This window comes from Hydra vulgaris, chromosome 06, assembly GCF_038396675.1.
Source record: "Hydra vulgaris chromosome 06, alternate assembly HydraT2T_AEP".
Lineage (NCBI taxonomy): Eukaryota > Metazoa > Cnidaria > Hydrozoa > Anthoathecata > Hydridae > Hydra > Hydra vulgaris.
Genome location: NC_088925.1, coordinates 26,555,513 through 26,580,000, shown reverse-complemented (window position 1 = coordinate 26,580,000; position 24,488 = coordinate 26,555,513). Strand labels below are relative to the sequence as shown.

The 24,488-nt window shown below is 29.4% G+C and overlaps 1 protein-coding gene across 1 annotated transcript in view; it reads right to left on the bottom strand.

The window, feature by feature from the left end:
* LOC105848419 (uncharacterized) overlaps positions 1-24,227 on the bottom strand; it is a 76,989-nt gene extending 52,762 nt beyond the window's left edge. Inside the window, exons 1-3 of the mRNA XM_065799726.1 lie at positions 24,088-24,227; positions 18,531-18,570; positions 8,939-9,430 (exon numbers count right to left, since the gene is read on the bottom strand). Coding sequence (XP_065655798.1) covers positions 8,939-9,430; positions 18,531-18,570; positions 24,088-24,120 — 565 coding nt within the window. The 5' untranslated portion in view covers positions 24,121-24,227. The remainder of the gene's footprint in view (positions 1-8,938; positions 9,431-18,530; positions 18,571-24,087) is intronic.
* Positions 24,228-24,488: the final 261 nt, after the last annotated feature.

The window sequence follows — 24,488 nt, the reverse complement described above, 5'->3', positions numbered from 1 at the left end:
TATTAAAGGAAAACATATGATCTTCAATAGGATTGCCCAATGTAAACTCATACTTAAACTATGTGTGACTTGATATACATGCAGTTAGTAAACAACGATAAAATCAGAATGGTACGGTGTAGTAATGGCTAATCTTTGTTCTGCCAGTTCTTGTCCTGCAGTGGCAAGCCGCTGTTTTGCCAACACTTGGACACAGTCATGGTTTTGCTATCGTGTGCAGACAGTCGTGGCTAGCCACGGCTGATCCATGAAAAATCCTTGGCGCAAAGCGGAGCTTTGCCAATGTCGGGAGGTGCAGCTGGTCCAGCGCAGCAGCTTACATAGGACCATTATACCCTTGCTGTCTTGGATGTTATTTATTATGTGTCTAGTTCAACTATTTACACTAAAAGTACTTAAAGGTCTTTCACTAATCTTTTTCTTTTTTTTTCCTTCCTTTATCGGTTTTAAAGCAAACACGTTTAGTTTATATATTTTGTATTAATAACTATTTTAGTTTTTTGTATTTATTATTTTGTATTATATAGCTTATATATTATAGATCTATATTATATATTTTGTTAGGTCAAGGTCTCAATTTTGGTTCTATGTTTGAACTTTTTTCAATATTTCTTAATATTGAAAAGTACCCTTAACACATATTTTGAGAATGCATATTTGAGTGGTTCTTATCAATTCGGATGAAAAAATAAAATTCTATTCTAACAAGATATTTTGTTAAATAAACAGAACCATCTCCTAGAGTTTCTCCACATATTCTGTTTAATGTTTTTAGTTTTTTTCCATGTCATTTTTACGTGTTTTTTTATTGCCAAAAAGTAAAATATGATGATACGGTACGGTAAATTTCCCGAGTATTTTATCACATAAAAATTAATAAACTTGAATGTTTCGAATGAATTATATTTTCCTTGACTACAATTTTACCAATTTATAAGTTTAGATTTGGTATATACATCTTTGTAGCAATGATATAACTTTTTTCATCAGGTTACGGTAAAGGACCATTAAAAAATAAATCTCAATTACAAAGATGTAGTTGCTTTAAAAGTTACGCATACGCATAATAAATGTCCGCAAATGCTAAAAATTAACCATGTGGGAGAAAATTGAATACGGCTGCAGAGTTTTTGTTAGTTTATAATGGTATACCGTAAAATCGCCTAAGTTCGGTCACTTAAGCTTTGAACATTTATTTATCACGCAAAATAAAAAATTCTCAATTTTTTTTTCTGAAACATGGAGAAAGTTTTTTTTGACAATTGATATTGTAAATGTAAAATAAACACTAGTACTCAGTATTTAATTTAAAATGAAAACATCTACTTTGACCGAACTTTCAATACCATCTCATAAGTTCGGCCGCTATATAAATACTAATGACGTATCACAAATAATGAAAACTGATTTTTAAATGTTGTTTTATTGTAAAATTATGATATAAATTTAGGTAATACCATTAATAAACTAAGGAGGGCATCGCCCGGGCTTAAAAAAAATGTCTTTCGGTGCACCAAAGAAAACAAGAGGAGCACGTAAAAATAAGCCTTTTTAAATATGTGTAGTTTTTTTAATTTTTACTGTAATTATTTAAACATTTTATTACTTTGGCCATTATCACGTTTTGTACGCCACTGGTTAATAAAATTAAAAATATATTTTTCAATTAAGTTAAAAAAGGTTTTTTCAATTAACAAAAAAAAACACTACTTTGCTTTAAAAGAGCTTTGTATGCTTATTGGCAGTTCTTCCACGTATCGTTGACCTTAGTAGAACAGCAAGATCCACACAACCAATTGTTACAGGATTCGCAAAGTATCCATAATTGTCGTTAAGCTGTAATTTTATCTCCATAAAATATGTCACAAGCTTGATAATTTAAAGAACTCAAAGAACCGTCAGTTTTGAAATTATTAACAAATTTTTTATTCAAGTAAAATACCATGGTGTGTATCCGTTATAAAAATGTCAAAATTTACTGGTAAATTTACAGATAAAGTTACCGGTAAATTTTACATTCGCAATATTAGAATTTCTATTTATTTTGTCATTTTACACATTTTACAATGTTATCTATAAATTTAAACAAATATATATAATTACAAGCTGACTGGGGCAAGTAGAAGTCAAAATGACTTATCATCAAGCCCCTATGTGAAATACAAAAAAAATACAATTAATTTTTACATCTTCCAATATTACATAAAAAAGTGAAATTAATATTCATCAAGTAATGTTATTTATGTTTAAAGCAAAACTTGGGTTTTCTCCAGTAACATTTCAATCCTACTTTAATGAAATCTCCCATAAATATCCAACCAAATTTTCAGTGAATAACTTTGTGGTTCCCATAAACCTTCTTAAATTAAGTTCGTACCAAATTCAGTATCGGGGACCTTTAGTTTGGAAAAAATTTCTTCCAATCTTTAGTAAAAAATAAAACTTCGTTTTAAACTGCACTTTGCAAAGTTTTAAGGATGATTCAAAACGGTATTTACTGAACATGGAATTCGATATATTAGATTTCAAATACCTTTTTTGAAAACAATTTAAAGGTTTGGACTGAATCGCTTGAAAATAAATTAAATCTTTATCACTTTCTTTAGCTTTTATTAAAATGGTTTCTAACCATTAGTATAAAAGATAACGAAAATAAAATTGTCTTTTTCGTTCATATTTTTGATGATATTAAATAATCAGCCCAAGTACTTATGTTTACATATATTGCTTTTTTTTTATTTTATTTAAACAACGCATTTTTTTTGTGTTTTTATAACTTTCATGATTTTCTATCGTTTTTACTTTTTTATTTTTAAAATTATTCTGCTGGAAGATTGTTAGCAACAAATTATTTTATTGCTGAAGTATTTGATTTGTTTTTGTTTTTGTATTTATACTGTCTTTTTGTCTTTTATCATTTATTGTGCATGTAAATTTTTGTGTGACGGGGCTCGGTGATAAGACAACCTGTCTTCTTCTTGCTCCGGCCAGGATTTTTCTTTTATTGTAATTTCTTTTTTGTAATATTTATCAACGGCAAAATAAATAAATAATAATAACTTAAAGTTAAAAAAAGAAGAAATTTAAGATAAAGTTAAAATATAAAATAACAAATAAAAAATTACAAATCTGTACATATTCGTATACATATTAAAGACAATAAACAAAAAAAAAAAAAATTAATTCGCTTCATATCCATATACATATTCAATACAATATTAAAATTAAATAAAGTACATAAAAAATTAAAAATACAAAATTATTTCGATTTTTTAAAAAAAAAAATGAGACAATGTACGTAATGTTTAAATTTAGTAAGTGTTTTTTTATAGTTCTTTTAAATGTAGCAATAGATTTTATTTTTTTCATATTTTCGTCAAGAACCGAATTCCACAAGCGTGGTCCCCGGCATATAGTCGAGAAGTCAGATTTTTTGAGTGATGTTAGTGGGATGTAGTAATTACTCATTGAATGTCTTGTTTCATATTTATGATTAATTCGAGTGAAACTTTTAAAAAAATATTTTGGAATTATTTCATTTTAAAGTTTAAACATAAATAACAAGTTATGGTATATATTTAGTTTGTATACATTTAGAGCATTTATTTCCTCGAGTAACGGCTCGGCACTTTCGTATCTACTTGCGCCCAAAACTAATCTACTTGCTTGCTTTTGTTTTGTATAAATAATTTTTAGGAAAGATAAATGATTGTTTGCCCAGGCAATATTACAATAGTTAATATGACTATGTATAAATAAAAAGTATAAATTTTTTAAACATAAATTATTTAAAAGATGTTTTGTCTTGTACATAATCCCCAGGGTCTTTGAAACTTTGTTCTCGACTAGCTTTATTTGGCTTTTCTAATTTAAATTCTCATCAAAAATTATTCCTAGTATTTTCATTGAAAAAACTCTTTTTATTTTAATATTGTTAATTGTTAGTTCAGGTAATTTGAGTGGAAGGTTCTCGGATTTAGATGACTTAGCAAACAAAATATATTTCGTTTTTTCAATATTTAATGAAAGTTTATTTGCTTCAAACCACTCATTAAGATATATTAATTCTGTGTTTACAATATAAAAAATATTTTTTTAATTTGAGTCAGAAAAGAAAACATTTGTGTCATCAGCAAAAATAATATAATTAAGTATTTTTGAAGACAAATAAATATCATTAATATAAATTAAAAACAGCAGGGGTCCAAGTATTGATCCTTGGGGAACTCCGCAATTTATTGATTCAAATGGGGAACATGTTAAGTCATATGGTACTCCTTGTTTACGATTTTGTAAATAACATTGCAGCCACTTTAAATTGGAGTGAACTACTCCATAATTGTGTAGTTTATAAATTAGAATCTTGTGGTTGACAGTATCAAATGCTTTTGATAGATCTAGAAAAATTCCGAGTGTGTAACTGTCGTACTTATCAACATTTCACAATATTACTGCTCATTGTCTCCTTCGTTGTTTATCCGACTGACTGAAGTTAGAGTATGACTGAAAGGTATGACTGAGTATGACCGAATGACTGAAGTTAGAGTATTTCAAAATTTCACTAATTTCTATTAAAAAAATAAGTAAATTTTTTTTTGAAAATATCCTTAATTTTGGTTATTCTTAATAATACTAAAATTAAATACGATTGTTTATTTTAATAATTTGCGTATTTTAGATTTTAATAGTATGCATTTTTTCAAACTGATGTTTTGCTAAAGAATTATTTCAGCAGGTAGCATATAAACATTATTATTTTTTTATAGATCCATATTTACAAACTAATTACAAACATTATTTGATAAAAAAAGTTTTGTAAATCTTGAGTTTTGCATGCTTTTTTTATATTTTTTCTTAAATGACCGAAGTTACATGGCGACCGAACTTAGGCGATTTTACGGTAATCAAAAAATGACAAATGATGGTTTAAATTAGGGTTGTTTACTTTTGCAAAAGTTTAGTTTTCAATTAAAAAAAAACTTTTTGAAATTTTATTTAAGCTTTGGTAAGCTTGAAACGATTTCTAATTACTTAATTTTTAACCGAAATGAATTTCACTTTATGAAATTCACGATATTCTATCGATACATTTTTTAACTATTGGAATCCTAATAATAACAACGAAACTTTTTTTCGCTTTCGAAATTCTGAAAATCGTACCAAAATATATTTACGTTATTGAAAATTTACCGAAACAAATTTTTGCTTTCGAATCTCTATAATTTGCATCGAAATATTTTTATGCAATCTAAATTTTAAAAATTGCACCGAAACTTATTTGATTTTCGAACCTCTATAATTTGCATACAAATGTTTTTAAACTATTAAAATCATAAAAACAGAATCAAAACAATTTTTTACTTTCAAAATACTTAAAATTACTTCAAAATATATATTTTAATACATTAATTCTAAAACCTGCATCTAAATATTTATAATAACAAAAAATTAAAACTGAAACAATTTTCAAAATCTCCTACTCCTTTTAAATATACACTCTTCAAAATGAATATTGATGGCTAGATGTAGTCAAGGCCTGCGCGAAGAGTATGTGTGGGAGGAGGGTAAGACAGTGACATACCCTCATTCAATGAATCAGTCGGTAAATTGAGACCTTTTTTTAGATAGATTCATTTGGCAAATTAAGACTTATCACACGTCAGCAAAATGGGAAACTCGAGTCCTTTTTTTTTTTCTTTCTTTTTTTGTAAGTTTCATATAAGTTTCAAATGGGTTACAGTTTTATTTTGTAAGAATTTTTAGTATCCTCACCTTTATCGCAAAGTGCTATAAGCGTTTTAACTCCGCTTTATACATCTTATATCGTTATTACGATAATGATCTATTTGCATGTTGTTTTGCATAATAAATGGTATAAAAAAATATGTTTGTTTATTTTAATTTCACTATTTTCTTTCAAGTATAAAAACTCATTTTATTATAAACAAATTTTTATCAAATAGAAATCTGGCACACAGCGATATCAGTAAAAAAAATGTTGTATTAAATTTTGCTTGTTTCAAAATAAGGCCACAGCAACATATTTGTTTCAGTAGATAGAAAAATACATTAGCGAAAAAATCTCGTTACACTTCCCACACGTTACAGAAAAAAAATCAGACAAAATATCGTCTACTCTTATTACAACACTAAGAAAATAACAGAAATTATAAATTAATAGTGAAATTATAAGATATTTGTTATATAATTTCACTAATAACACAATTATTACACATTTATTATATAATTTCACTATTAACATGCATCCGGCACATGCAAGGTGAAAATCCTTTGTACCTCGTTTGTGTTCTGTCAACTTTTCTAGATATAAAAATCGTTCCTAAGATTATCGTATCTAAGTCGAATAAATCTGGGAAACAACATGACGCTAAATTATTGTTGTTTTTCTCTCCCAAACAGAATGTTTTTCATACATATCAACAGCCATTAAAGCAACGTTATATATTCGTTTTGCAGATTTTAATTTGCAAAAGTAATATATTACGATATTTCTATAATTCTCCCTATAATTCTATCAACAACTTTTCTTGTTTTCTAATAATTCTACAAACTGTGAAAAATATTTAGATATTCAAAACGTAGACATAGCCTGAAATGGTTTTCTTCAGATATATTGAAATCGCACTCAATGACGTATCTTTTTAACTTCAAGTTAAAGGGCTTTTTTGTTTCCAGCCTCCAATCATCGCAATTTTTTGCAATGCATTATTATTTGACATAAGTATAAACATACAATTGTTTAGAGTTTGTTCCATGTTTGTTCCAAGTAATCTCAAACACCTAAAAATCCTGAATCCGTCACTAATCGCAATGATAAAGCTTTTCCGGCGATAAAAAATATTTTAAAAACTAAATCATTTAAAAATCGAAGGATTACGCCAGCAGTAATAAAATCATATGAAAAAAACAACTATAATAAGATGTATTAAAGTTAAAAAATTATTATATATATAAGTAATATCTAAATAACTTTTTGATGACTTACTTTGGCAAATAATTTATGTATTTTTTTTATGCTTTTTAACTTTTTTTATGTTAATTACATTCGTTAATTACTTTTATTTGTAAAAACAAATTACTTTTATTACGCACTTTTAACTTTATATAGTTAAATTTTAGATACAATGCAGTTTTTATTATTGTTGTTATTATTATTATTATTATTATTATTATTATTATTATTATTATTATTATTATTATTATTATTATTATTAAATAATTTAACTTCAACTTAAAAAAGTTACTTTACATTTAAACAAACTTTTTTACTTAGTAAGTAAAAGGTCTATTCCTAATTTAACCTGAGCCCATAATTTTGTTAAACCAATTGTATTAACTGTTGTAGATTTAAAACTGTTTTTAGGATTAAGATAAATTTTGAGGGTATAGAAGAAGACGAAGTCCTAAAAGTTAGTTGGATTTAAGATAATTCCCTGCATGTACTCCCCAACAGTCGAACGTTGCATGTACTTTGTAAACGTCCGCGCTACTAAAAGTTTTTGTAAACAGGGCCGACGACACGGGTTTCAAAGTGGAGGGGCACAATCGTCAATTTCTGAAAAAAGTTCACTGCATCTAAAGTTTTCAACAACAACAATAAAAAGCCGGTGGCCCCCCCACGCATCGTCGGCCCTGGTAAACGTCCCTGTTCACTGAATGCGCATATAGGCATTCCACTTCTCGAAACTGATTTTTTTTTATTTTTTTTCAAAAAAAAATTCATTTAACTGAAAACCTTTTTTTTTCGAAATTTTATTAGCTTCGTGAAACTTTTTTTTTTCAAAAATAATTTAGCTAATCGAAATGGTTTTTTTTTCGAAACTAATTTCACGTTTGGAAACTCAATTTTTTTTTTTTTTTTTAATAAAGCTTTTCGAAATTCAACTTAAATTTCGAAATTAATTTAGTATATTTAAACTTATTTTTTATTCGAAACTAAAATGAGTTTTCAAAATTAAATTTAAGTTTTCGAAACTATTTTAGCTATTCGATAATTTTCAAAAGATTTTGCAAAATCCGAAAAAAAAAGTTTTTTTTATTGATATCGTTTTAATTAATCGAAAACTTTCGTTAACTGTGTTTTCGAAAATGAACCCTAGTTTAAATGCCAAACTCATGTTTATAAAAAGTTATTATAAAGTTAAGCTGTATTCTTTTTCTTAACTATATATGTGTGTGTGTGTGTGTGTGTGTGTGTGCGTGTGTGTGTGTGTGTGTGTGTGTGTGTGTGTGTGTGTGTGTGTGTGTGCGTGTGTGTGTGTGTAAATTTTTTAATTTTTTATTCAGATTATAATATTAACGTTATTTTGGAGGTAAAAATAAATTTTGAGTTCCTTAAAATAAGATCCCTAAGTTTTAAAAATAAGTAAAAAATATGTTTGCACTAATTTTTGTTTGCATAAAAAGTATTGCAATAATATTTAAATAATATTTTATGAAAATATGGTGTTTTCTCAAGAAAAAAAAATTAAAAATATGTTTTTATTTGAGTTTATGTATATCATTTTCCAAGTTTTAAATTTCATAAATTTTTGGATGGTTTTGTCATATTTTGATCAAATAAAGTGTAATACAATTATTTATTTATAAGCGGAACATTTAGATTTAAAAAAGTAACATTTATTAATTGATTCAGAAAGTTACTCAAATAGCTCTTAGTCATTTCAGCTAGAGCTTGGATAGGGAGTTGTGTTTAAAAAACGAGCATTATCGATTGATGATCGTATTTTTAACACATCCCCTTGAATACACTTGATACTTTAAAGTACTGAAATATGGTTTAAACAAAAAAACAAGTTATTCAGTTTTTAAAATGAAATTAGCTTTGGTTGGAAATTAGTTTAAAGTTTTTTATTGATTTATCTTGATTATAAAATAAGGAAAAAAAAGTTCTTACTTGCACATATTGTTTACTTACTTGTACACATATTAGTTACTGTCATGTTTCTTACAGACCCAGGTTGTGCAATAACCCAAGGATTGCTAATATATAGTTTGACATTTTTAAAATCTCTAGCATCTTTATTTTGCACTGTGTTTATAATTTCTCCATTAACTTGAACGGAATAATTATAAGATCCATTAAATTTTCGTTGACTTATAACAAACCTTGTCCAATTCAATAAATTTATATATTTCGAGATCACCGCATAACAAATTTGACCATTAACTGATCCACAAATTTGAACGCCAGCAAATAAATGATTACAGACAAAAGCAGCTGGACATCTGTCCCCATACTTTGAATAATCACTACTACTTGAAAAATGTAATATGTTTGCACAGGTACTGGTAATGAACGAAGTTAGTTTTAATTCAAATGCTATTTCATATTCTTTAGGTACAGATTTGAATGTTGTTATCAATACACCTCTTTGAATACTTTTTTCTTCTTTAATAGAAAACGGTTCTAAAATAAATTTAACGAAGTAATTCAATTTGTACTTTAATTGATTTAAAATACCCTAAAATAAAACTGACTTTGTTCTCAATACAAAACTTTAATGTTAACGCTGGTGAAAGATTAACTACTAACCTTTTTAAAACTGCTGATTAGTCTTTAATGAGTACTTTGTTTAAACAAAAAATTAAGTGTTTATTTAAGACCAAACTTTGTTATTTGTAAATAACTCAGGGATAGTATTAAGGAGAGGGGGCAAGATGCTACAGGTTATTACAATAACTTTTTTTTGAATTTATTTGGATTAGCGACCAATGTTTTATGCGATTACTTGATAGTAAAGACATAAAAAAAAAATTAAATAGAGTCCTAATTCATTGGTATGACGTTGACACGCAGCAGTAATAAAAAAGTTTTTCTAACAGATTAGTTTTAAGAATATTTAGAAGTTTGAAAATGAATTGAATGTTATTTGCTTCTGTATCAAATAAAAGCAAATCTAAGGAGTTAGAAAATGTGATAGCAGTTCAGAGTTATCATCATGGGTGATGTCTCTGAGGTTCTTTTAATGATCAAAGTACTTCATTTTCTGATTTTTGATAAAGTACCTATTGATTTATTTTTAATTTATAAATTTCATTAGACCTCTAATGTCTTAAGTTCATAAGTCTACTATACGATTAAAATGGAACAAGCTAGTTGATAAAAACCCACTCAAATTTGATTTGACAATAATAGCATTAACCAAACTTGAAGTAAATGTTCCGCAAGTTTAAAAATGAATAATGCTTTTCTCGGATTACAATTTAAAAAAACCTTCTGGATTCTGGATTAGAACTTAAAAAAACCTTTTGGATTCTGGAATTAAATTTAAAAAAGTCTTCTAAATTCTGGATTAAAACTTAAAAAAACTTTTGGATTCTGGATTAAAACAACAACCGTTAGTTTAAAACAGCTTTTTTTTTTTTTAATGCAATAAACTTAAAAGTTTATTATCCAACGGTAGATAATACCTTATCTTACTTCTTTGACGGTTGATAATACCTTATGTTAGAATCAGAACGAAGGAAGCCAATAATTGCTTAAATAAACACTTTTGTAGAGTTTTTCAAACTTTATATAAATATAATCATTTTATTTAGTATCATCATTTATTTATTTTCATCATTTTATTTCTCATTAGATCATCATATGTAACTTGCATGCACAATAAACGACTGTTTTTCCGTTGCTGTATCGTGTTTTACAAAAGTGGTAACTTTTGACAGCGTGAAGAATTTTGGAGCCAAAAAGGCTGGTTCTATTTAACATCAACCATAATATGAGTCTGAAGAGTATTTGTGTAAGAGATCCTTACAGTTAATTGTTTTGATCATTTTGATTTTTGTCATCCGACTACGTAAAAAGTTTTCGGTAATATCAAACTTACCTCTTTTGCAAATGCAACGAGAATAAATATCGATTTAACTGAACGTGTAGTTAAGTTTCGTATACGAACAAACTATAATCAAGTTGGAAACCCTCGATATATAAACAAAAGGCTAAAGAAATTATTGGTAGAATATGAAAAAAATAGGTAAAGGTAAACTTGAAAACCTTTCATATCACAAAAATGGAAAATGTATAGTCGTTTTTACAACAATAAATGATGCAAATACAATGACTAAATCAAAAATTCCCGTGAAAAATTCATTTAAACTAAACATTTAAATTACGACTTTGAACCAAGTATTGAAGATAGAAAACGGCTTTTTAGAGTTTAACTCTCAAAAACTGTAAAACATCTACCACACACTATCGAAATTACTGGACAGAGAAATGCAAATATATTTGCTAGAAAAGGATTTTTTTCAAGGTAAAGAATTTCACGTCCCAGGAGAAAGATGCACACCTACAACTGAAACACAATTAATTGATTTAAATGATAATCAGGTTAATTAAACCCTTCCCGCAGAAGTTATAAGAAAAATTAAAGTAAGTCAAAAAAAAAGACCGAAACGGCTTTTGACGAAGCACGCCGTGTCGAAACAAAGCGAATTGAAGAAAAGGGAATAGAAAAAGCTATAGATAAAGCATCGCATCCAGTAAAGTAATTAATAAATGTCGAGGAATCTTTTGGAGAAGTTAAATCTGAAAAAAAGTAAAAGTATAAACAAAAAGCTGTAAAAAACGCAGAATCAAAAGAAGATGAAGAAGTTACTGGTGAAAACGAGTCACAATATGAAAACAATGTTGTAACGCGTGGAGAAGGTAAAAAAAAATCAAAAATGACAAGGATGAATGTAAAAAATGTTGGAGTTTGTATCGTTTAAATGTATCGTTTGGATTATCGTGTTTGAAAAGTTTTCGCAAAACGTCAAGAGATTTTGTTATGCACAAGGAACTCATAAAGCAAGCGGAACAATCATTTTATGCAGTGTTGTTAAACGGCGTAAATATTCTAGCCTCCACTTTTCTTCCACAGCAGACGGCGACTGTCTCTTATTTAATCTTGAGCGGCAAAATTTTCTTTATTCCGCTTGAAGTGGCTTCCGCCTTTTTATTGGCGGCCGCAGTCAGAGTTTTTTTTCGAGGCAAAATTTTTTGGAGGCCGACGCCAATAGAGAGGCGGAACCCAATGGTGGCCGCCTCTAAAATAATTTTAGAGGCGGCCACCATTGGGTTTCGCCTCTAAAATTCTTTTAGAGGCAAAACCATTTGGAGGCTGCCTCCAATGGCTCCTGCCTTCCAACTGGCTGTTACCGCCTAAAAAAAAAGAAAAATAATTGCACGTTTGTCTTTAAGTTAACAAAGTTAAGATAACAATTAAAATATTAAATGAGAACAAATATTAAATATTTGACATCAAAGTTTTGTTTTATATATCTTTAAATTTTTGCACTAATTCTTTGTGAGGTCTATAAATAATTTTAAGTTTTTATTCTATCTTATTTTACTCTTTTCATACTATAAAAGTGTTACAATATTCTGTAACTATTTTTCTATATCTAATCTAATCTCGTCTCCGCTTTTATAATATTTTAATACTTTTTGTAATTATCACGTCGTCATCGTTTTGTCCTACTATCAATTTAATTACGTTCTACTATCAATAAAATTACTATCAATTAATATACGAAAAAAATAAAGTTGTAATTGCTTAAAATTGACAATTATCTTAAATTATTCATAAAATGTATTCCACGTCAACCGACAAAGTCACGCCAACAGCGGCCGCTGCGGCCGCTCTCAACCCAACTTGCGTATCGATAGTCAATGAACTGATAAGAGACACCATGGCAACAACATTTGCAAGCAAAATATTCAACAAAAACTACAAAAACCTCTGAAATAATTGCTGAAATACTCAAAGTGGCATTAATCTCCGCACTAACACCGATAATTAAATTGAACTGAAAAACCGAGGCGAAACTCACAGCCCAAATTGACGATCTCAACAAGAAATTGGAAGACAAGAAATCCGTTATCTACGCCTCGAAACTTAAAGGAAACGCAGCGAAAACAGTCAAACACAGAAACTAAATAATAAACATTGTCGCCGCCGAAAACAAAAACGTACAGGATCATTCATCGAATGTCATTGTCATTGGTCTACCCAAAACCAAGAACAAGTACAACAAGACAACCGTCACGGAGTTCATCAAGGCTTGTGGTCTTGATAACTCCACAATCAAACAAGCACCACGCCTTAACACAAGTAAAAAACAAACTTTGCATAACTCTAATATTATTCAAGTTTCTCTTGCAAACGGAAAGGAAAAAACCGCCGTTTTAAATCACTGCAATCGCCATCAACTACAACAATTTAACAGAGTTTTCGCACAAGATGACAGGACTACAGCTCAGCAAGTAGCGTTCAACGAAACTCGAGCTAGACTTAAAAAGAAAAACGAAGAACTGAAAGATGCTGGGATTCTTGACAAACCGTTTCGGAATGTCATCCACATAATTTTAGTAACACATTTTATAAGTATAATGAGATTGGCGGCGGCGTGGTGACAATAGTGCACGTGCTAAATGTACAACCAGGAGACATGAGATTTCAAAATTGCTTAAACGAATGCCTACTCACACAATTGATCACCTTTAAAACATATCGTAACAACAAATTTTCAGAGCCGAACAGTACTCTCGACCTAGTAATTACAGACAAACCAGATCTCTTGATAGAAATAAAGAAGGAAGACTCATTCCCTATGGAACAATCTCACGCTCTAATCACATGTCAATTCGTTCTGAATGGCACGATAGACGTGGCACAGATCGTGCAACGAAAACGCTACATCTGGAGCAGATCTGGCTACCCTAACTTCTCGCTAAAATTAAGTTCAACCAATTGGAACAGCTTATATAAATACATCGCCTCTGGTCGTCATACACATAGAAAGCTCAGAGACAAGCGCAAAGAAGCATGTTGAAATGTAACCAAAACTTTGAGATTAGCCGTGTTAGATTATGAAGAGAGCCTAGCTAATTTATATAAAAACGACCCTAAAAAGCTACACGCACATATCAAAAACAAAATCAACTCAAAGTATGTATTCAAATCTATAGAAACAACTGATGGAACAATTTCAACAGATCTTCAAATTATTTGCAAATTAGTTGCGAGACTGGCCATGCTTGACTCGCAAACCTAGATGAATTCAAATCTCTCAGTGTTGATAACTTTCACCCTTGTGTACTCAAACATTGCGCAGAAGCTTTCGCATTGCCTCTAACGTTAATTTTTAATGTACCAGACCTTTGGAGGAAATCCAACATCACGTTCCTTTTCAAGAAAGTAAGCAAACTAAAAGCATCGAATTGTAGATCAGTTTCTTTCACATCCATACCATGCAAAATATTCGGGAACATATTACATGAAAAAATAATGCTACACTGTAACTTAACGGTTTAATAAGCATAGCACAACACGGATTCGTTTAAAGAAAAAGCTGTTTGATTAATCTCCTTGAAATTCGCAACTTCCTCACAGAAGCTGCACACAAAAAGTATCCAGTCGATGTGATTTACACTGATTTTGCAAAGCATTTGATAAAGTTCCACACAATCACCTATTAAGCAAATTAAAAGCATATGGCATCAACAAGAAAGCATTAATGTGGATAAATGCTTGGCTCATTAATAGACAACAGCGTGTTGTCATTGATACTTATTTAACTGCTGAAATATTTACATCAGATTGGAAAAAAGTCACAAGTGGCGTCCCTCAAGTGAAGTCCCTCACAATGGCGTCCCTCAAGTGGCGTCCCTCAAAATGTAGCGTAAGCAAAGCAGTTTTATTAATGACTATAAAACCAGTTACGAAAGTCCGTTCATGGTTGTAGAATGGGTCATATGCAAAGATTGGGAGCTCAAGAGAATCTTTTTGTCAACTTCTCAGCTTCAAAAAACGAAAAATTGAACATTAGAATGCTGATAACGTCGAAGTAAACATATAAGTTACGAGACCTAATAGTTGAACCATCAACATCATAATGTGGAATAGATATAGAGGAAGAAACAATATCTTCTGATAAAAATTTTGAAGAGGACGCCGGGGTAGACCCGGGTTATATTGTCGTCCTGGAACAAGCAGAGAAGTATAAAGAATTTAATTCTGATTTAGATCATTTGCTCCAGCTTTCTGGCAGAGAAAGAAAATGGTATCAAGAATATTATTAACTTAGATACTGCTAAAGATGGTAGTATCTTTTTTGAAAAATATTGTAATGAAGAATTAGTAAATGCAAAATTCAATTGCAATTGAAATTGTGAATGCAACAGGTTCTGTAGTGGAAGTGTAAAAAAATGTTTTTAAAAATGGGAACGCTTTTATCAAAAAAAGTATCAAAGCTCAAAATCTTATAATTGACGAATCAGATGCATCAACATTGATAAGCCTTGACCCAGGTTTACGTCCACATACAATAATGGACAATCAAAATTTGTATTTACCCAGTTAGGGCCCCACCAACAAAAGCTTGCTAGTTTCCCAAGTGACGGTAAAATTAGATTAAACCCCCAGTATTACAAAGAGTTTGAGCATTTAGTATACAGCACCCAGAAGGATACTACATTTTTTTTTATGTTGCCCTTTTCCCAGAGGGTGGTGGAAAGAAAAAAAAACAGAAGATACTTGGATAAATGTTACGTAGGATCTTGGTCCTAGATGAAAGCTATGGAAAAGAAAAACTTGAGAAGCTTCAGGCGCAATTTACCTCTCAAGCATATAAAGTTGCATTAAGTAAATATTGTCACTTTCTTGTAAAAAAAGAGACATATATTTAGATCACCTTATTGATAAGTTCAAGAGACTTTTTTTTTCAAGAGGCTCTGATAGAAAAACAAAAAATAGAAGTGCAGAAAAGAATCTGCAAGACTTTTGATATCTGCAAGACTTCCTAAAGTCTTGCAGATATCAAAATTCTTATTGATATCTGCAAGACTTTAGGTAGTCAAAGTTTAGGAAATCTGAAAGTGCTCACCAGGGTAACTTTGTTGCAATAGTGAACCTCATCTTCGCCACAATCCCACGCTAAATGCCAGGATTGAAAATAGAACCCTTCGTTCTATTTTGAGATGATTCACTCACATACGTGAGTAAATCATCTCAAAATGAAATGATTAGTTTAATTGAAACTTAATTGAAGAGCCTGATCATTGATGAAATTAACAACTCTAATTTTTTTTTTGACAACTGACACTACTCCCGATATCTCACTCAAGGACATAATGAGTATAGTTGTGAGACTGGCCAGTGAAAACTGTGTGATTCGGGAAAGGCTTTTGAGATCAATCAAATGCACTGATAAAATTGGTAAAGTGATGGCTGAGTTGATTTGTTTTCTTTACATAAAGAAGGTATTGACTTATCAAAGATGGCCTTCCAGTCTTATGATTATGAGATTTCAATTTCAAGGGAGTAAAAAATTGTATACAACTGAGGAAAGCTTATAAACCTGTCTAGGACAAGACGAAACACACAAGAAAAGTCTGTCAAGACTCTAAACCAGTGTTTAGAGTAGGTATTTAATCTTCTTTAAAGAATCTCAAATAATAAGATTTTTGATATTAACATGAGAACTAAGACAATGCGACTTCTGAAAAAAGTAACTACTTTTGATTTTGATATTACCATTTTCTTCATGAAGAATATAATTGAGAAGATGAAAATATAAACAGAAACCTTAAAAAGTCTATAATACTATAATATAAAATACTATAATACTATAATATAAAAATATCTGATACCATAATACTATAATATAAAGATCAGATGCTATAAATGGTTCGATTGAAAGTACGGTGATGTTTTCTAGGAAGATACACATTGATTCAGAAAACGATTACAGACAACACCATAGAAAGCTTTCGGTTTAACCTTAAACTTGTAAAAGAAATACTTTTCCCTGTTACCAAAATCTTTAGTTTTTCTTTGAAGAAGAACAATTTGAGTATTGAGACCTTAACAAAAGCAAACAAACTTTTTCCTTCTGGATACGAAGATCAAAATCTAGACGTTCATGTGCTGAAAAGTCAGATATAAATTTTTCATCAAAGGAGCGTTCTTTCAGTCAACTCAAGACTTTAAAATCACATGCGAGAACAACAATGAGTGATTAGAGATTGGGTAGTCTCATGCTACTGAAGAAGAAAAAAGAACATTGTATGCATTTTTATTGTTATTCATAACTAATGTTATTATTTACAACGCTAACACTGTATTTAGTTGTTAGTTTTCTGAAGGTTAGCATTAACAACAACATAATAATTAGGAGATTTTGTAAAAAGGAATTTTAAGAAATCAAAACACAGTTGTGTTTTGATTTCTTAAAATAAAAATATAATTGTTAAGAAGTCGGAAAATTGAGGTTTCTTCCCTCCCTCCTTGAATTTTTCCAAGCAACCCCACTATATATATATATATATATATATATATATATATATATATATATATATATATATATATATATATATATATATATATATATATATATATATATATATATATATATATATATATATATATATATACCTGTATAACAAGGGAAAAAAACCACTTAACATCTATTTAAGACAGCAGCATTTGCTTTAAGGTTTTTGATATTGTTTGTTTACAAATTAAAAGATATTTTAAAGCAGGGAGTTATGAAATTTACCATCACAGATACCATTGAGCCAATTTTTTTAGTACTAATGGATAATTTTCAGTACATAAAAATGTTTAACTATTGTATAATTATTTTAGTTTTATTTTAAATAATTTTGAAATTATATTTTGCAATTGCGCTATTTATATATTTTATGATAGATTGTACTGATATGCAATCGTGACTGTAAATTGACACGCCCTGTATAGTATACTCTACGAAGCGTATTTTATTTAATTAAGCGTGTTTCAAGATATTTTCTGAAAAAAGTTGTAAACAATTCAGGTAAAACAGTTTCCGTTTTTGCATTAACGTAATTTTCGGATAAAGCTTGGTTTAAGACATCAATGGTAACAAACATTTTGGGTGGATTGACTGGCTTTAACTAAAATCCTTTTTATTTGACAAGAGAAATCGCGGGCGTTCATTTCGCTCGTCAAATGGAAAGACTTTATTCCAATCAGGTATAATATCTTTTGTTTTCGGTATTTTTGAACAGAATTTCACATTGTGTTGAACTATTTTAAGGATTATTTTAATAATTTAATTATTTTAATGTTATTCAATAAAGCAAAAATATCAAGCTGAGGCAAAATTGAGGCTTTAAGAACTATCCCCTCCTCCCTTACCCCCCCCCCCCAATCCTACCCCCTTCCCGAAAAAAAAACGATCACGGTGATGATGATAATGATGAGATGACGACGATGATGATGATGATGATGATGATGTTGATGATGATGATGATGATGATGATGTTGATGATGATGATGATGATGATGATGATGATGATGATGATGATGATGATGATGATGATGATGATGATGATGATGATGATGATGATGATGATGATGATGTTGATGATGATGATGACGATTTGCTTTATCAAAAATGCGTTTTTATACCATAAAATATATTAGGTTATATTAAATATCTAGATCGTATAAACTTCTGTATTTTATTAATAAATATCTTACCGTAAACGTCTCCGTACAACTGAGTTATGATTATGCTGATCTAAAACATGTATGTATGTATTTATGTATGTATTTATGTTTGCTTGTATACATACAAACATAAATACATTTATGTATATATGTTTGTATGTATATATCTATGTATTTATGTTTGTATGTATATATATATATATATATATATATATATATATATATATATATATATATATATATTTAAACAACTTTAAAATGTATTCTACTCAATAAAGTGCTCAATGTTCTTAAAAGAACAGAGCAATCATATATTAGTAGAAAATCACTTAACAAAATTTTTTTTCATTTTACACTGTGTTTCATCAACAAAGATTCATTAGAAAATCTTTGTTGATGAATCTTTGTTGATGAAACAGTGTAAAATGAAAAAAAAAATTGTTAAGTGATTTTCTACTTATATATATATATATATATATATATATATATATATATATATATATATATATATATATATATATATATATATATATATATATATATATATATATATATATATATATATATATATATATATATATATATATATATATATGTATATATATTCCCACCACATCCCTGGTAGAACCGCGCTCAACTTGTTTCTCCGCGCAGCAGCCTTGTTCGTCAAGGTTTGTGTTATAGAGAGGGTTATAACCACAATTAGTAGCCTCCTCGTCTATAGTGGTCTTCTCGGCCTTGGGGAACTAAAAAATAAAAAAATAAAGAATTTTATTATATATGAATATATAAGCCTATATATGAATATATATAGCATTGCTGTTTAAGCCACACAGTTGTGTGGCTTAAACAGCAAGGCTATTTAAGCCACACAACTGTGAACCATGATTATAAAACTGCTTCTCCGATTCATTATTTGCAAATATATTTTCGGTCATTCTTTATTTTAATTTAGTTTTTTTAAGTATGACTTTCTAAAACTAATAACAAGTATTTCAATATAAATTTCTATTGTGGATTTAGTTTGTTGACTTTTTGGCAATTAAATTCAAAAGCAAAGTTTTTTTACTTTGCTTTCGAGTTTACTTGTTAATTTATGATTTTTTTAAATATGCTCTATGATTGACAGACAATTTTGTGATAAATACTATATCTTTAGATACTATTGTTGGTGAGAAAATTGGTTATGATACGAGCAACATCGAGTGCACACTCGATTGGCGACATATTAAAACGAGCCAAAAAATAATGTTTTTTTTTAATTGTATTTATATAATGTTATTGTCAAAAATATTATTCTTTTTATGTTTTGATTTTATGTAATGATTTGTGTCAATACTATTTTATGTAATGATTTGTGTCAATACTGGGATTTAATTATTTATGCAATAACCTTACTACTATCCTAATGAGGGTTGCCACACGTGTTGATCTCTAAATTCATGAGAATTAAATTTAGGCACTGTGGAAAAAAAAGAGTTCATTTCTTTTATAAAGACTCCATTTTTTATAGCTGTTAGAAATGGTGTCGGTATGAGAATAAGCTGAATAAAATTAAACGTTGAATGAACGGACAAAATTTTCACCTTTGTAGCGTCTATGGTGGATCTCTAAACGGACTGTTTAGGACGTTCATGGACGTTCTTTAGAGGTCCAAAATGGACGGACGAAAGTTGCTTCATTTGATACGTCCAATGGACGTCCAATTGGACCATTTAGGACGTCCTTGGACGTACTATGGACATCCGTGTGCCCATTGGGTCTGCCTGGAAGTAATTCACAAAATTTTACGATTCAGCTAGTGAATCAAAATGTATCCTTTGTAATTCTTTCAAAAAATGCAAAGGTTTTAAGCATATCTGGTCTAATTACCCACATGAGAATTACCCATAGTATAATATTAAAAAATAAGAAGTTCGATGAAACATCTGCTGCAGAAATTTCGAAAAAAAATATAAAAGTAGACAGGTTCTTTAAACGTGAAATCTTGGCTGAATTGCTATCAAAATGTGTCGCAAAGAATGCCATGTCTTTAAGAACAATTACGAAATCCGATGCAATACGTGAGTTTAATCAGAAACGCGGTTGCCTACTGTTAAAAAGTCGAACCGACAAGTTGCAAATCTGATAATGTCAAAGAAACAGTCACAAATCTAATAATGTCGTTTTACGAGATAAAAAAACAAAAGCTGAATGAAAAGATGAAGTTTCTGTTTTGAAAAAATGTGGTGGAAAATTCAGCATAACAGTTTATGAATGGACTGATCATTAAAAGGTATATAAATGTAACTCTTCACAATAAAGTTGCTCATTAATTGGGTCTTGTTAAAATTGATGGTTCCTGTGATGCTTTCACAACCAAAGAATTAGAGAAACAAAACTTGACAGAATTTGGGTTAAATTTTACGCACATAATTGCGTCTATTCACGATGGTACTGCATTAATGCAAAAATTTGAACAGATAATTCCTGTAGAAAGTCTACTGTGAAACAATAACGGTACTTATCTGTGGCGTAACCGATGTTTTCTTCAAAAATTTACGTACCAGCGACGACCAAACAAGTTCGAGTGACGAATCAAATAAAGAAGATGCCGATGAAAATGGTAATGCAAGCAATTCTGAAAAACTTCTTTTTAATCTTACTTCGGAAGAAAATAATGATTCAGATTCTGATTATAATGACAATAAGTATCTTGAGAGATTGAATTGCAGAAAAAACTTTAATGAACTCTTTGGTTCCCATTATTGAAAGGTTGGTAACATTGCATTCAAAACGCAGTGTTGGACATTAGAACAAATAGTTTTTATGAGGAAGTCGATTAAAAAGTTTTAGGAGATATTTTAAAAGTGTTAAAACTTATTGAATTGGCTTTTAAAGAGCTGAGTAAGGATAATTCAACTATTCTGACCAGTGAAGATATTAAAAAGTAAAAAAAAGTAAATATATTTTCAGATATTAAGAAATAAAAAAGAAATAAAATATAAAAAAAAAATGTGTAAATTTTCTTTTTTTAGTTTTTCTTTTCATAACGTTTTGTCAGGATTTGCCTAAATTTTTTCAATGTTTTTTATAAATACCGCGCAGTACCTGTTTATACCTGTATTGAACTATTTTGAATTCCGAAAACCGGTATTATAATTTTCCGGTATTTAAGAAACTTTTTTTTTGAGTCTTTAATTAACAAACACTTAATCTCTCATCTTGAACATAGTATTTTTCTATCTGATCATCAGTATGGATTTTGAACTTTTTGCTCTACTGCTGATTTGTAAACGGAGTGAGCACTCTTCATACCTCTAACTTCAGGGGTCCCTCAAAGTTCTATCCTTGGCCCTGTACTTTTTTAAATTTACATTAACAATCTCTCAAAAATTCTCATATCTATGGTTGCATTGTTTGCTGATGATGTTATCATTTATTCTTGTTTTGATAAAGAGCCAACACTCTCTGATTGCTTGGAGGGGACATTTGAGAATAAAAATGATCTTACTTCTGCTTCAGCATGATCTTTCAGTGACTGGGTAGATGACTATAGAAGATGGAGGGTAGATGACTCATTTAATACGTTACCATTTATAAATGGTAACGTATTAAATGAGTCATCTACCCTCCATCTTCTAGGATTAACTCTTACTTCCGAAATTTCTTGGAAACCGTATACCAAATCGATTGCAAAATTTGGATCTGCTAAGGTTGCATCCCTTTATCGTGCTCGTCACTTTCTTACTCAGAATTCTATTTTTTATCTTTATAAATCTCAAATTCATCCTTCGAAGAAACACAGTGCTATATCTGGGACGCATCTTCAAATGATGCCCTTTCTTTTTTAGACAAGGTGTAAAAACGCATTGTGAACATAATTGGACCTGCTCTTGCAACCAATTACCAACCATTATCACATCGTCGTCATGTTGTTTCTCTTTCTCTTTTCTACAAATACTATGATGGACACTGCTCTAAAGAGCTAGCGTCTATTGTGCCATCTACTAAATTTCATTCTTGTGTTACTCGTCATTCAATTAAGTCTCATTCTTTTTCTGTGACTGTTTGTTGTGCTCCAAAAATGCTTATTTGTCTAGTTTTTTTCCTCGAACATCAGTTCTTTGGAATTCGCTTCTTTCATCTTGCTTTTCTGATTCATATAATTTGAAATCCTTTAAGTCGTTTGTTAATTGTTATCTTGCTCTACAATCTTCATCTTTTCTATTTCAGTAACTTCCAACTTTAATTAGTGGCTGCTTGCAGCCTTGTTGGAAGAAAAGATGTTTGGAAAAAAAAAAAAACGTCAACTCGTAACACTAATTTTTTCAAATGTTATTGGTTAGTGTAACGCAAAGTCACAAATTGTGACTCGTACGTTTATCATAATTTATGTGCGTTGTACATAAATTATGATAAACATTTAATTAGGGGGGTCATTGAATATTGACGTATTTTAAAAAGCATAGGTGGTCTCAGGAAGTTTGATAAATTGTTGACAAGGGGGAAAAGGGGAGTTAAAAATCTCCAAAAAACTGTTGACTTATTTAATGGACATCCCCTTATCAGGGATGCATATATGGCCAGATCCAGCTTCAAACAACGGACCTTTAGTAGCCAGAACTCTAACTTCTACACAACGGCTGCATAAATTAAAAAGAGTATTTTAAAGCAAAATTATATTTTGAGCAACTTTTTTTGAAATTCCTAATTTCTTAAATTATTTTCCTTAAAACTGACTTCTCTGTCAGAAAAATGTTTTCATTTTTTGAAATAAGGTCTATTGGTATTGCTAATATTTTATGGAGATTTTTCAACCTTTGGTTTGTAAATGTAGAAATTTCTACAGTCTGGCAAAGACTGGTTTAAATTTGTTTTCGCCAGACTTGCAGTTTTTGAATAGGCTGGAGTATTTTGCATTATGAGGACAACCGCGCACAAAATAAGTAAGGGTTAGTGTCATCTAACCAAGTTTTATAGTTTCTACGGTCTTAACTTCTAAAGAAGTGAGCAGTAGATTAGTTATTATACATTTCAAAATTTAAAAAATTAAATTTTTCTTTAGATTTAGCTTCTCTACTGGTAAGTTTTTACAAATGCGATCACCAGTGGGCACGCGACCGGAGGACGTCTGCTGGACGACTCATAGACGTAAAGACGTCCGTACGGAAGTCCCCGAATGACGCATGCCCGCTGGGCAAGATGTAATTCATAATTATGTCTTCTGCTAACCATCTCTAGTAAAACTAATTTTTGCTTTTGATTATTCTTCCATGAGCTTAAGAAAATTAGTTTAGCAAAAGTTAATTTATTGACTGCAATTTTAACATTTTTTCTTTTTGTTCAGCATTTTATTAAATAGACAATTTTAAACTAAGTTTATTATTTGCATTTTATTTTTACGTTACAAACTAAAAAAATTTTTAATAATTTACGGGGCAAAAAATAAAATATTTAATAGTAAAAACATAAGGTTTACTTAGAAATTTAAAGACAAACAAAAAATTGAATAAATTATGTAGAAAAATATCTTATATCAAAATAAGAAAAAAAAAGTTCAATGATGAAATTACAAATATACGGAACAATATAATAATGCACTTACCAAAAGTAAGCAATGCAAAGTAAAGAATTTCATACTTTATTTGCACGCAGCTCAAAAGAATTTAAACTAGGTACGAATAAAAGTTATTTTATTGAAAGTTTTTTAAAGCCAGTCACATGCCACGAAACTTTAAAAGCAATAAGTCGAGAGAGAAAACGAATTAATTGAATTCATTAATGGCGTGCGTTACATAAAGAAAATAAATAATTTAAATGTGAAAGTTTAGTTACGCAGCCAAAACATATTTTGTTGCGTAAGTTTTATAATAAACAAATAAATGTTTAAAAGCTTTTATTCTATTTTTAAAATCTTTATTGGTCTTTTTTAAAAGAGGTTAATTACATAATTTTTTTAAAACCACTTCTTAAATTATTTTTTTCTTAAAACATGTTTATATTTAA